This window comes from Ursus americanus, chromosome 2 (assembly GCF_024610735.1).
Source record: "Ursus americanus isolate L20-20 chromosome 2, mUrsAme1.1.p, whole genome shotgun sequence".
Taxonomy (NCBI): Eukaryota; Metazoa; Chordata; class Mammalia; order Carnivora; family Ursidae; genus Ursus; species Ursus americanus.
In genome coordinates, this window is record NC_142128.1 from 104,525,753 (window position 1) to 104,539,478 (window position 13,726).

Genomic DNA, 13,726 nt, shown 5'->3' on the forward strand with positions numbered 1-13,726 from the left:
TGACTTAATTTTTAAAATGATTTTTGATAGATGTTTTAACATCTGACACCTGGTGTTTTTAAGGCCCTAGGAGTAACTAAAACTTTAAAATTTTGCTCTCCTTTTAGTTAGCTTTAATTATCATTAGATAAAGGAGCCGGTCTTAGCATTACTAGTATGCAGATGAGTTTCTTTGACCCCACTTTTAGATGCACATTCTTTGAATAAACTGAGCATTAGGATGACCTAGAATAGTAGTCACACAGCCTTATATAAAGAAATAGGGAAATAATGTACGAATATGATGTTTTTAAGATTTTATTTATTTCAAGTGAGAGACCGTGCGAGCAGGGGGAGGGGCAGAGGGAGATAGAATCCTAACTGGCTCTGTGATCAGCATAGAGCCCAACATGGGGCTCGATCCCATGACCCTGAGATCATGACCTGAGCTGAAATCAAGAGTCAGATGCAACCGACTGAGTCACCCAGGCGCCCCACAAATACGATTTTTAATAAGCAGGAATTTAAACTTTTTGTAATTTTTTTATTCAGATATAATCAACATGACTGTAGTTAATACTGTATTGTATATTTTTAACTTACTGACAGCATGAGAATTGTATCTTAGTTTGTCATTTTTTAAAATTAGCAACTTAAAAACAGTTAATCTGGGTCTGTACCATTAGGAAGATGGTGGCTTTGGAGGTAAATGCTAGGACTAGGGCAGTCTCAAAATATCATGGTGATACCAGCGTTCTCAGGTAAACTCATGACCCAAACAAGAGGATCATTGAGATCTTCGGTTCTGCACACACAGACCATTTTGGAAGGTAAAGTGTTTGACCCCAAGAAGTGTGGCCTCTCAAGTTTTCCCTGATTTTAAAGGAGTCTTAAGTCTAAAGACTGTACCCCAGACTAGCCTTGGAGAATAGCCTGGAACACTGTCAGGAATACAGTTGAAGCCCCAGGAAACCCTCACAGCAGGCTGCAGTCATTTGTGTTCCCCACCGGAAAAATGGAAATGGCTTTCAATTTTTTTGAAACACTGTTTTCCATTGGAAATGTAGGAATGCTGTGAATCTTCTCCAACTATTAATGAGTTTCCTGGGGGTAAAACAAAGTTGCTAGACTTGTTTTTCATTAAGTATGAAATTATTACAAAATGTGTATTTTCACCCATATCAGGAAATACATATCAGCATGTGTACAAAACAAAAAAGGAAAATTCTAGTATTTCACAGCTGCGGGAACCCTGGATTGGGATTCAGCTGACCAGATTGTTATCTTAGGTTTTGCCCCTACAGTCCTCAAGTTCCCTATGTGTAGAATATGTGGACCAGTTCATGGAATTAAACAGGACACTCCCCGGCACTCTGTACAACTCCAAAAAATTCTGCGTTTTTATTGTTTTAATGAGTAGAAATATAAGTTAAGTACTCATTTGCAAGTTTGCTGCTCCTTAGGCATAGAAACTATTTTTACCCCAAGCGGTTGTGATAATTATAGCTTTCTACCCTTGAAGTCATAGGGTGCTATGAATTGGTAAAGGATAATAGAATTTAGTACATGGTTATAAAAGTCCTTTCAGTACAGGGTTAAGTAATGGTGGGAAATGTGACCTCTACTGTGTAGTGAAAGATGTTCTTTAATATACAGAGACATTGTTCTTTTTGGCATAGTAATGAAAGCATTCATTATATCTAGCACTTGGTTTTCATCTGTATAGAATCAGTTGTTTGATAATGTGATTTGACCTTGATTGCAAAGCCTGAGGAAAGGGGCGATTGTGGTTGCTGTAAGGACCCTAATTACAGCATTTCTTCGGCACTTTCAAAATGAACTTCATTTTATCAAGGCGTATGAAGTCTGAGTAATGCAGTTCTTTCAGGATGTACTGTTGGGTAATCACTGATGAGATACTCCCTTTCACATTGTTGTGATTAACTACCAGTATAATTTGATCCAGGTGCTTTTTCTTTGCAGTCATACTGTTTGTTTGTGAGAACTGAAAATGTCTTTTGTGCTCTAAATAGCCAGTTACTTGCTTCTTGAAGACTATTATTTGTTCAGTTTAGAATTACTTGCTAGATTTTAGATTTTTCTCTAGTATTTAAAAATTCAAGTCTTCATAGTTGTGAGCGTATTGTAACATAAACTCTTAAGGGGAATATAATGCTTCTGTTGTAATTACCTGTTGAAAATAGAACAATTTTGAAATTATATTCTTCCTTAGCTCTCTTTACATACAAATCTTTTCACTGTAGTACGGGGAGAAATGAGGGTCCCTGAAGAAGCACTAAAGGTAAAAATTATTGTTTCTTTTGCAAACCTATCATTTGCTAGGGTTGATTTTACTCCTGGATGTTTCATTTTCATGTTTAAATGTTTTATAGCATGAGAAGTTTACCATTCAGCTTCAGTTGTCCCAGAAATCTTCAGAATCAGAATTATCAAAATCTGCATGTGCCAAAAGCATAGATTCCAAAGTGGCAGAAACTTCGACAGACGTGCAGCACAAAGCCGCAGAAGCAGTGAAATCGGAGGAAAAAGCCATGGGTAAGTGAGCCATGGTTAAAAGTACACGCTTTGTTTTACAAAGCTTGGCCACGTCCATATCAGTTTATAATAATGATGATTTCAGAGTGAGATTTAATACAGCCAGTGCTTTCTTTAGAAAGCATGTAACACGTAAGTAGATATGGCAGTTACGTGCAGGTGTGTTTAATATGTTTAAATATTTGAGGGAAGTAAATATAGTTTACAGTATTTTTATTATTTCATGTTTGTGTACTTTTTGTGAATTATAATAACTGAAATGAATTAAAAGGATGTCCAGTGAAGTTATATCATCCTCATTATTATTATATTTATCGTGTTCCAGGAACTGCTCTACATAAATAATCCCATTCATGCAAAAACAATTTTTAAATTAATAGGCATTACCAAATTTGCTCAGATATAAAGCTACTAGTCACGTTAACAGCTAGTTTAAATTTGGTTACTCTGCAATGACCTTAGGCTTTAAAAATATTTTTAATGGTCACTCATAACAAAATTTACTTTAGTTTTATCTTTTTTAGACTTACTTGAACCATTTCTGTATACCAAAAAACTGATTACACCTTAACAAAAGCTATTAAGCTAACACAGTTTGCATTACTTAGGTATTAGCCAGTGCAAAATTTCATTTATTTAGTCATGTCCAACATGGAGTAAGGTCTTACACAAATAACAAGTTTTTCAACTTAGAGTACTTTTCAACTACCTAGACTGTACCTTGTTTTCATTTAATAAATTAACCAGGCGATTCTAACATTCTGCAAAAGTATATATTTTTTCTGTTTCATATGCTTTAGATAGATTTTTTTTTCCTCTTTCCAGATATTTCTGCCATGCCCCGTGGCACTCCCTTATATGGGCAGCCATCATGGTGGGGGGATGATGAAGTGGAGGAGAAAAGGGCTTTCAAGTCAAATGGCAAACCTGAAGAAAAAAGTCATGAAACTGGAACAGCAGGTAAGTAAAAGCTCAGACTATGACATTCAGTGGATTATTTTGGGGAGAATTTATAATCTAAGCAAAAATCTGGCAACCCTGGAAAGAAATATATATCTATTACTCTTTAATAAAAAATGTGAATGTCTTAATGATTTTGTCATTGTAAGCTTATTATGCATGATTCTCACATAAAATATTAATTCCAGAATCATTTTTATTTAAAATATTATTCCAACTTATGAGATTAAAACTTAAAAAATAGATTAATAATATAATCGGGCATTTAAAGTATTTTAAAATAATTATTAAAATGTTTTAATTAGACCAAAATAGTAGGCACAAACTAATTTTGTGTGTTTCATTAGATTCACAGGCATCTAATCATACTTTTAAAGGAACAGTTTCTGTTATGTTCAGAAATGTGATACATGAAATTAAAACTTCTTTAAAACCTCAGTGTGCTTTATTTGTTGGGATGTGGTAGCAACAAGATTAGCCAAGTTCAGCAGCCAGAATGAAAAAATAGTTCTGGGTCACATTCATAGTCCAGGAACAAATTCTTTTGTTGGTAGAGGGATTTAGTAATGAGCTAAGTGTCCCACAAGCCAGAAAATCAAGATTTCCAGGAAACAAACAGAGGTATTGGTTGGCACATAAGGACTTGGCAAAGACATCAACACCAAGGGCTCAAATGGCCAGTGCATGATGATGGCAGATAAGGACCCAGACCTGGAAGAATTAAATACAGGTACCAGGAAGCCCAGCAGTATGGAAAACCCAAGTCTGACCCAGAGTCAAAGATAGATTCCATCAGAACCCTTTTCCGTTTCCCACATTTGACACTAGTTGTACAAGATAAGTAAGCCATTTTTCTTAGCTGGAGAGTAGGTACACTGTTCTTTAAATATGCTGATTTTGCCAGGATACAGGTCTAAGAAAGCTGGCCTTTATGGACTCAATTTTACAAGTGCCCCAAACTGAAGTTGTCAACTTTGCAAATAAATTCCCATCATCGCTTCCTTATTTCTGTCCACCAGCACGGTTTTTCTTCATGTCCCCGCTTAGAAATACTGAGTATTGATACTTAATATCATTCAGCATAGGGTCAGATGCAAATAACACAAATGCGACCTGAGACTAAGCAGGAAGGAAATTTACTGGCTTAAATAGCTGTAGCTCTTCAGGACTGGTTCCTGTGTCTCTGCAGTATCTTCGGGGAGCCCTGTTCTCCCCCTTCTCAGCTCTCTCCACGGTGCTGCCCATCAGGGCTTCTGTCCTCATCCTCATCTCTGTGAATGAAACTGAATTCTTAAACGAATATCAGCTTGTGTGGCCTGTCTTATTCACTGTCATTTTTGCCACATGACAAAAGCTGTCTCATAATCTTGGGATTATTTTTGACATGAAGAAATTAAGTGATTTATGTCTTGTGTTAAATGGCTTAAAGAACCCAGCCAAATTCAGCCGATTAAGGGCCTTGTGAGGCTCTCATCAGCTTTCTTAGATTAGTGTGAAGGGGATCTTGTTTCAAATTTATTGTTTGTAGTTTCTTAAAATATAGGATGAAGGGAACAGCTTACTGACCTGAAATAACTTCTGATACAGAGATTGTAGAATCAATTTGAAGATGTATACTGAATCTTACTTAATTTGATCATTTCAAAACTTTTTATTGAATGTTTCAAATTATGACATAAGTAATCAGTTTATGCTCTAAGCATGCTCTTTTTTAAACACAAAAAGTGATTTGCTTCTTGGTTACCAATTTTTAGAATGTAAAATCTTAGTAATTATTGTGAGAGGTGAACATTTCAGAAAGGGTAATAGAGTATGTGTTACCTACTGATTTCTTACGTCCCTCTCAGTGGGTCCACATGTATCCAGAATCTCCTACAGACTTAACCACATAGCTTAAAAAACCCTAGAAGCAAATATGTACGTCGGAGCAACCAAATTCTCCTGAAATTGTATGAATACTTTGTTTTGTTTTGTTTTGTTTTGTTTTCCAGAATCTTATTTTGCACTTAACCATAATAGTATGCCTTTGAACTATGTGTTAATATGTAAACTCCCTCAGGCCTTTTTATTATTTTTTTAATAATAATATTTTTTTATTATGTTAGTCACCATACAGTACATCCCTAGTTTTTGATGTAAAGTTTGATGATTCATTAGTTGCGTATAATACCCAGTGCACCATGCAATACGTGCCCTCCTTAATACCCATCACCAGCCTATCCCATTCCCCCACCCCCGAAGCCCTCAGTTTGTTTCCCAGAGTTCATAGTCTCTCATGGTTCATTCCCCCTTCTGTTTACCCCCCCTTCCTTCTTCCCTTTCTTCTCCTACCGATCTTCCTGCTATTTCTTATGTTCCATAAATGAGTAAAACCATATAATTGTCTTTCTCTGCTTGACTTACTTCACTTAACATAATCTCCTCCAATCCCATCCATGTTGCTGCAAATGTTGGGTAATCGTTCTGACGGCTGAGTAATATTCCATTGTATATATGGACCACATCTTCTTAATCCAGTCATCTGTTGAAGGGCATCTCGGCTCCTTCCACAATTTAGCTATTGTGAACAATGCTGCTATGAACATTGGGGTGCATATGGCCCCTCTCTTCACTACGTCTGTATCTTTGGGGTAAATACCCAATAGTGCAATTGCTGGATCATAGGGTAGCTCAATTTTTAACTTTTTAAGGGACCTCCACACTGTTTTCCAAAGTGGCTGTACCAACTTGCATTCCCACCAACGATGTAGGAGGGATCCCTGTATGAATACTTTTCGTCCTATTAAGAAGGAGAATTTGTCCTCATTTGAGCTATAGGTGTGTTCTTCGACCTGCTGACATGGTGTGAACATTTATTTAGGTTACATTTAAAGGTCTTTAAGTGTTGCAACTGTGAGGAATACATTTCTGGCTCTTTTACATTGATTTTAATCTAATCATACTAAATTTGGAAACTTCCCAGTTGTGACTTCTTTTTAGCAAAAGATGTTTCCTCATCTTTGTTATTTGAGGTACTTGAATATGCAAGGTTAGATATATGTCCTAAGCTGAACAAATGTGCTTTCATCATTATAGCCTTTATCATCTTGATTTAATTGAGTATTTCCCTTAATTTAGTACAGAAGAATGAAGGGAACAGTTTTTTGGATTATGTGTCTTACAAGTTTCCCTCAAAAGGTTGCATAATCGTAAAATACCCTAAGAACTTGAGGATAGTATCACCAGTTGCTATTCTGATTTAGATAAACATAATTAATTCTAACATAATCAATTATTAGGTACTTTTAAATATCTAGCAGTTGAGATTATAACAAAATATTAGTATATACAAAATATTAGTATATACAAAGTATTAGGATATTTACTATATTAATTTAATGTAGTATAAATAGAGTTTGAAGATAAATGATGTTAAATTCATGAATTTCCAGTATCTGTTCTGTGTTCTGAGAGCTAATTTATTTTTCTATATTAATTTAGAAGACACCCCCCCCCCCCCGCCAGTGATTTTTCTGGCCTACACCACCCAAGTAAAGCAGGCCCACATGTGATCTGTTTTTATCATCTTCAGAGAAATGAATTCCTTCAGATGCCTGAACTTTACTTTTGCAACTGACAATTTCTTTTAAAAGTTTAACCATTTTCGGGGCGCCTAGGTAGCGCAGTCGTTAAAGCGTCTGCCTTCGGCTCAGGGCGTGATCACGACGTGCCGGGATCGAGTCCCACATCGGGCTCCTCCGCTATGAGCCTGCTTCTTCCTCTCCCACTCCCCCTGCTGTGTTCCCTCTCTCGCTGGCTGTCTCTCTGTCACATAAATATAAATAAAATCTTTAAAAAAAAAAAAAAAGTTTAACCATTTTCTAAATTTGTATTAAATGAATTACCCATATCGCTGCCTTCTTAAGTGGAGAAGGCTGACTATAATTTAAGTTTCTGGTTGATGACTCTAAGTTGTCATGATGAATATCAGTTACTGAACTGTGATACATTACAGTGATGTCCTCGGGGGATGTTGAAAGATGTAGAACTGCTGGCCCTACTTACCAAATGGTTCTGGACTGCTGTAGTTCTGAGCCACATGCCAAGCTCTTGTGTATTGTCTTACCTCTGCCATCTGATTCTTACTTTGAGTGCAGTGCGTCTTACCTTAATCCCCACTTCAGATTTGCTACATGTATTTGAGCACATAGTAAAAAGGCTCTCAACGAGTGACTTCCCAATTAGTAAAGATCATGAGTATGGGAGTATAGGCACCGTTGAATCTTAGGTTTTTTGGAGTTAGATTTTTGGTTTAGTTTTCATTTCCCTGATTCTTAGCTATGCTGAGGAATTCAGTAAAAGAGAGATGTTTATTTTTGTGCCGCCTTTGTGCCGGGCTTTGTTCTGGGTAACTTAGGTTATCTCACTTAATACTTAACCTCACTGGGTCATCACAGTGATCTCGCCGATAGATACCATTGTTTCTGACCAAGAAAATGAGAATTAAAGATTGACGGAGACAGGATATCTGATTGCAGATCTCTTCGCTACTTTCCTGCCTAGTTACAGTCATCAGGTCCTAACATGCTGCCTTTCCGCTATACTGTGCTACCTGACACTGTTAGATAGCTGATTTCTGGGAAACTTGTGTCTCAAGTGTCCAGTCCTTGGAGTAAAGGTGACTTTGAAGTAGGACTAATGGATGATAACCTTAAAAACAATGATGTGCAGTTGTTGATCTCTGCTGTTTTTTATAACGCGAAAAAATGTTGGAAGTGTATCAGTATTAACTGTGAACTTCTCCTTCACAAGGAAGGAAAATTAGGAAAATATTCCTTTAAATTATGAATGACAAGTAGATGATAAATGCTATATCCTTGGAGCAGCTTTTTGTGGTTTTTGTTTGCAGTTCAGCCACATCATTTTATTTGAGTATCCAGGTGGTGGTAGAAAGAACCTACCCCACCCCTTGCCTCCTGCCAGCATTATCCTCTCACCAGAAGGATGAGCAAAGCAGAATAAATGACTCAGTGAATGTATGTATGTGTCTAAATAGGTACATACACAGATAGGCTGGGTTTATAAGCCGATTGTACTTACGGAACTGATCAAGTACAGTACATTGTAATAGTAAATAAGTCAGTGTATGAAAAATTAAAAATAACCTTTATTAATGAGTTTACTAGTATATGGGGAATGACTAATGCAATTTACTCTCATGGAAATTTTAAATGACAGGCTTTCAGAGTAAACAGTGCAAGTGGACATTTTATTATTAAAATAAATTAACTCTTACATAAAGAAATTTTAAAACATGACTTTAGGTTATTTAGTCTTATTGTATAATCTCTTCTTCCGAATAGCATGTAAAGTTTTTGCTTTAATGACGTAGAGTTTTCTGATACACATTTCACATTTTCAGTTATAAGAAAAATTATATTTTGAAAAGAATAATTTTTACTTTGAAAATTGTTTTCATTACTCTGTTTACCTTCTGTGTAGTGGGCTTTTTTTCTTTTTTTGAGCGGGGGGGACTGGAGCTTGTTTTCTTTCTTTTTTTTTTTTTAAAGATTTTATTTATTTATTTGACAGAGAGATAGAGACAGCCAGCGAGAGAGGGAACACAAGCAGGAGGAGTGGGAGAGGAAGAAGCAGGCTCATAGCAGAAGAGCCTGATGTGGGGCTCGATCCCATAACGCCGGGATCACGCCCTGAGCCGAAGGCAGACGCTTAACCGCTGTGCCACCCAGGCGCCCCTGGAGCTTGTTTTCTATACCCTATTCCATACATTTGATTACAGCAGTGTTGTTGTCCCATTCTTAAAAACCTAAAAGCAAACAGTTTTATGTTCGGAGAGTACTGCCAAGAAGTCAATTATAGCACCTGAAGAATCCCACTCAAGATTTAATATTTGAAAAGATACTTCAAGAGACCAAATACTACTTCACTTAATTAGGGAATGATTGGAAACAGCCTAGTCTCCCTGTACTGTCTTTCCCCTAATAAATTATTTGCGTATGGTTTTCCCGTCAATCTGTTTAAAAATAGAATGCTTCTGTGAACTTTAGGGAAATATTTCTCACTTGAACTCTTTACCATCTTAATAATGGACATGGTTCTTTTGCTTCCTGATAAACAGGGCAGTTTAATCTTATTTATTTATTTAATTATTTTTTGTGTTTGTACTGTCTAATAACACATACTTACAAGAAGACATTTCAGTAATCATTTTCACTTACATATTTTATTTGTCAATTTCTTTTATGTGTACTGTGTATAAATGCATATATTTGTATACCTTCATCTTTATTTCCGAGATAGCAGAACAATAGTGATAGTGTTCTGGAGTTGCTCACTTCTTTTGCCAACTCTCGTTGTTTTGATCTGAGATTTATAATTCGGCTTTCCTCCCAGGAATTTTTGACACTTGTGCATATTCTGTTATATAGACATACACATGAATTTTCTTCTGAAATTTTTGGCTGGCAACTAAAATTTCTATTTTTACCTTATTTCTTTCACACTGCTGCTTGGATTGCAATGCTGCAAGCAAGCCACATGTTTTATCTTTAGTCGCTCTTTTATTCTTTATAAAATGCATCCATCTTTTTGCAGTGATCGCACATCAGTAATGTTATTTTTATAATTCTAAAAGTAATGTCTTTAAATGTCATGGTGAAGAATGGTAAGTGGACTCATTACTTCTAGAACATCGCTTGCATGTTGACTTCATGTTTATTTCTTCATTTAAGCACCTGTTATCCTTCAGAGCTCTGCTTTGTGTTCATAAATATTTCATCCTCCTGACTTGATAAGGAAATGCATATTTTTTCTGTGTCTCTAGATGTCTATGTCAAATGTGCATCTCCATCTACATTCGATTTCAGTTCTTCTGCACCTTGATGATTTCTGGATCCAAGTTGGAAAAAAATATGGATCCAGCCATGCAGTGTCCGTCCCTTAACTGCTTTGTTCTTTGTCATTGCTGCTACTTATCTTGCATCTTCTGCTACTGAATACTGTGCTTACAATCAAAATTATTTCTTCTCTGTAACATTTGCCAGGTTTTCATCCAGGCTGTGATCTGCCTTCTGATTCTCATGGCACAATACAAACGGCCATAATTATTCTCCTTTAAGTGCTGGAAGCTCCCAAATATTTTGAATTTTCTCTTATTTTTTCATTAGGGTGCAGCGTAGATGCCAAGCAAGTGGAGGAACAGCCTGCAGCTGCAAATGAAGAAGTACTTTTTCCTTTCTGTAGGGAACCAAGTTACTTTGAAATCCCTACAAAAGAATTTCAGCAGCCATCACAAATAACAGAGAGCACTATTCATGAAATCCCCACAAAAGACACACCAAGTTCCCATACAGCAGGTGCAGGGCATGCTTCATTTACCATTGAATTTGATGACAGTACTCCAGGGAAGGTCACTATTAGAGACCATGTGACAAAATTTACTTCTGATCAGCGCCACAAGTCCAAGAAGTCTTCTCCTGGAACTCAAGACCTGCCGGGGATTCAGACAGGAATGATGGCTCCGGAAAATAAAGTAGCTGACTGGCTAGCACAGAACAACCCTCCTCAAATGGTATGGGAAAGAGCCGAAGAGGATTCCAAAAGTATTAAAAGTGATGTTCCAGTTTACTTGAAAAGGTTGAAAGGTAAAGTGAATTGATCATTTCAGAACTTCCTGTTTTGTGATAAAGAAAATTCAGTCTTCACAGTTAACCGAACTACTCCTAGATAAATAATTACATGGTAGGAAACTTCAGCTGTGTCAAAGCTTTATATTTGATTTTGAAGCTCAAAAGCAAACCATACTACCCATGTCCACCTTACTCATTAAAAATAGCCTGCCTTCATTTTCCTTCCAAAACCAGATTGGTTTTGTGAATTTATATTTATCCCTTTTAAAATATTTCTTTTTCCTGTGAAAATAAAAGATTCATTCTTTTCACCAGTGGAATTCCCTAGAAGACAATTCTCGTCGTTTTCTTGACTTCAGGAAAAGCTGTATTCAGTTCTGTTCTTCTCTATTGTGTTGCTTCCAATAAAATGTCGGTGTCTAGATTTTGAAAGAAGTTTTAAGCCATTTGATAACGGGCAAGAGTTCTACATTAGTAATACAGTGACATTGTTGGTAGTGTGCTTCCAGCTTTTCTTAGCAGTTACTCATGAAACAAAAACTTTTGGTGTAGAGATATTGGGGATCAATTGAATTAAAAATGTTTTTGATATTAAAACTTATGAAACCACAATTGAACATTTATTTGTGAAATAGTCAATATATGCTCTATTAGTGTAACACTTGGCCAAAATTAGTCAGGTATCTATACCTATGTATCAGGGTATCAACTGAATAATTTTTTACATTGTTTTGCTAATTAAATATATTTTAATTACCCTATCTTACTTTTATTTAATAAGCTACCTTTAAGAGAAATGTGATTGAATGCTAATCTGGCCATTCTGTTTCTATACAAGAAGTTAATGAGCTTTAAAAAAAATGCTAATTGAGGTCATTGTATCTCTAACACTTATTCACCTGAGGACTTCATTATGTGGCAAGTACTCCGTAATTTGAATACACAATGAATGACTTCACTGTCAATGATAAGACTAACCCTGGCCTAACCAGTACTTTATGCCCTGGGATTTTGTTTGGTCAGGTAATGAAGAAATACCTGTTCTGGTTTGCTTCTAAGATACTTTAGGATAGTGAGGTGGTGTGATTACCTAATTCGTTGTTGGGGCCTATTACTACATCTAATTATAATCATAAGTTACCTGGAGTCTATACTTTTCACATGTGATTGTTATCGTTTCTTCTACCAGATAATATTAAATACATAACTGAGAACTATGTATGTATGTATAGATTAAAGCTCAAAAATAAAAGCTACCCATTTGGAATCTGACCATTTTTATGAATTTATAAATAGTATTGATATCCTAGTATAATAAACCTTGAAAATTTAGAAATGACGTGGTCTTTCTTAAACTACTCTTAAAGACAAAAAATGAGCTAGAAGATTCTTCAAAAAGCTACCATTTTAAAGCACCTTTATCCCTTTATTATAGCTGGTTGTTTAAGTCGTCCATAAATATTGTCTGTATTAGCTATTATTTTTAAGCCATCAGTTTTAGACATTCTGTTCTCGAAAAAGGCCCATTGTAAGCCTGACTTCAAACAGAGACATTAATGCCCTTATTCACATGGTATCTGTGTATGCGTTAATGATTAGATATTTTTAAGCTTTACCAGAAACTATACAATCAAATTACTATGGTCCCTCAAAGTTGATTTATAGATATCTATATATATATATATATATTCTAGGATATTGCCATTGCTCAGAACCCTTCTTTTGGATTTGCCTTCAGACCGTTTTACAAACCGTCCATGAAAATGTCTTTGTGAATATAACTCATTTTTGGTTCAAGATCCGTTTTCTTTCTCCAGACATTATTTATAAATGACATTTGACTTTTCCCCAAAGTGAGATATGCCATCATTAGATAAAGATTTTCCACAATGTAGGATGTTGAAAGTGTATACATAGATTTTAAATAAAGGTACTGAGGGCAGATAGTAATAATTTTACATTAATTAGACTTTCAGCAGTTACTTGAATCAGTCTCAAAAACTTGAAAGTAAGTAAAATAAAAGCAAAAAAGTTTACTCCTACAAGAGTAAAGTGCACGCGCTTTGGGACAGTGAAGAAAATAATGTTCACAAAGCCCATACACTTTTACCCTTTGGGAGAGTTGCAGCTTCTTTGACCACAGCTTCTGACTTGGTACAGCTAACCTACCCTAGAAAATACTAACCGGCCTTCAGCATATTTAGGCTAATGATAGACGAGAGAGAAACGTGGTGAGGAGAGTTTCCTTGCGATCTGTTTGTTGTTGAGGACAGAGAAATTGCAGTTCTGATTAGATGTCTCACCTGGTGTAACAGAAATACTAGAAGGAATAATAATTTTCCAGGAAAGAAAATGGTTAACGCATAAAGAGAAGTTTTTAAACTATAACTTAAAAGATGCTGAAAGGATCTGACACAACTGAAGCGCCACATTCTACATGTTGGTACGAGAACTGAATTGTGTGAAGGTGGTGTTCTCATGTTATGTGTATGTGAGGTGTGGGTTACTTGGTCTTGTTATACAGGAAATAGAGTTTACTTATTTCTGGCTCTTACAAACTGGATTCCTTTTCAGTTTATCCAATATAACAATGAAATAGGTTG

The 13,726-nt window shown here is 35.9% G+C and overlaps 1 protein-coding gene across 14 annotated transcripts in view; it reads left to right on the plus strand.

Moving 5' to 3' along the window:
- CEP170 (centrosomal protein 170) overlaps positions 1-13,726 on the plus strand; it is a 119,820-nt gene that overhangs the window by 60,737 nt on the left and 45,357 nt on the right. For all 14 annotated transcript variants that reach the window (XM_087859661.1, XM_045796029.2, XM_045796011.2 and 11 more), the window contains exons 5-8: positions 2,223-2,281; positions 2,373-2,535; positions 3,361-3,495; positions 10,662-11,138. In XM_087859661.1, the coding sequence (XP_087715787.1) occupies positions 2,223-2,281; positions 2,373-2,535; positions 3,361-3,495; positions 10,662-11,138 (834 nt within the window). The remainder of the gene's footprint in view (positions 1-2,222; positions 2,282-2,372; positions 2,536-3,360; positions 3,496-10,661; positions 11,139-13,726) is intronic.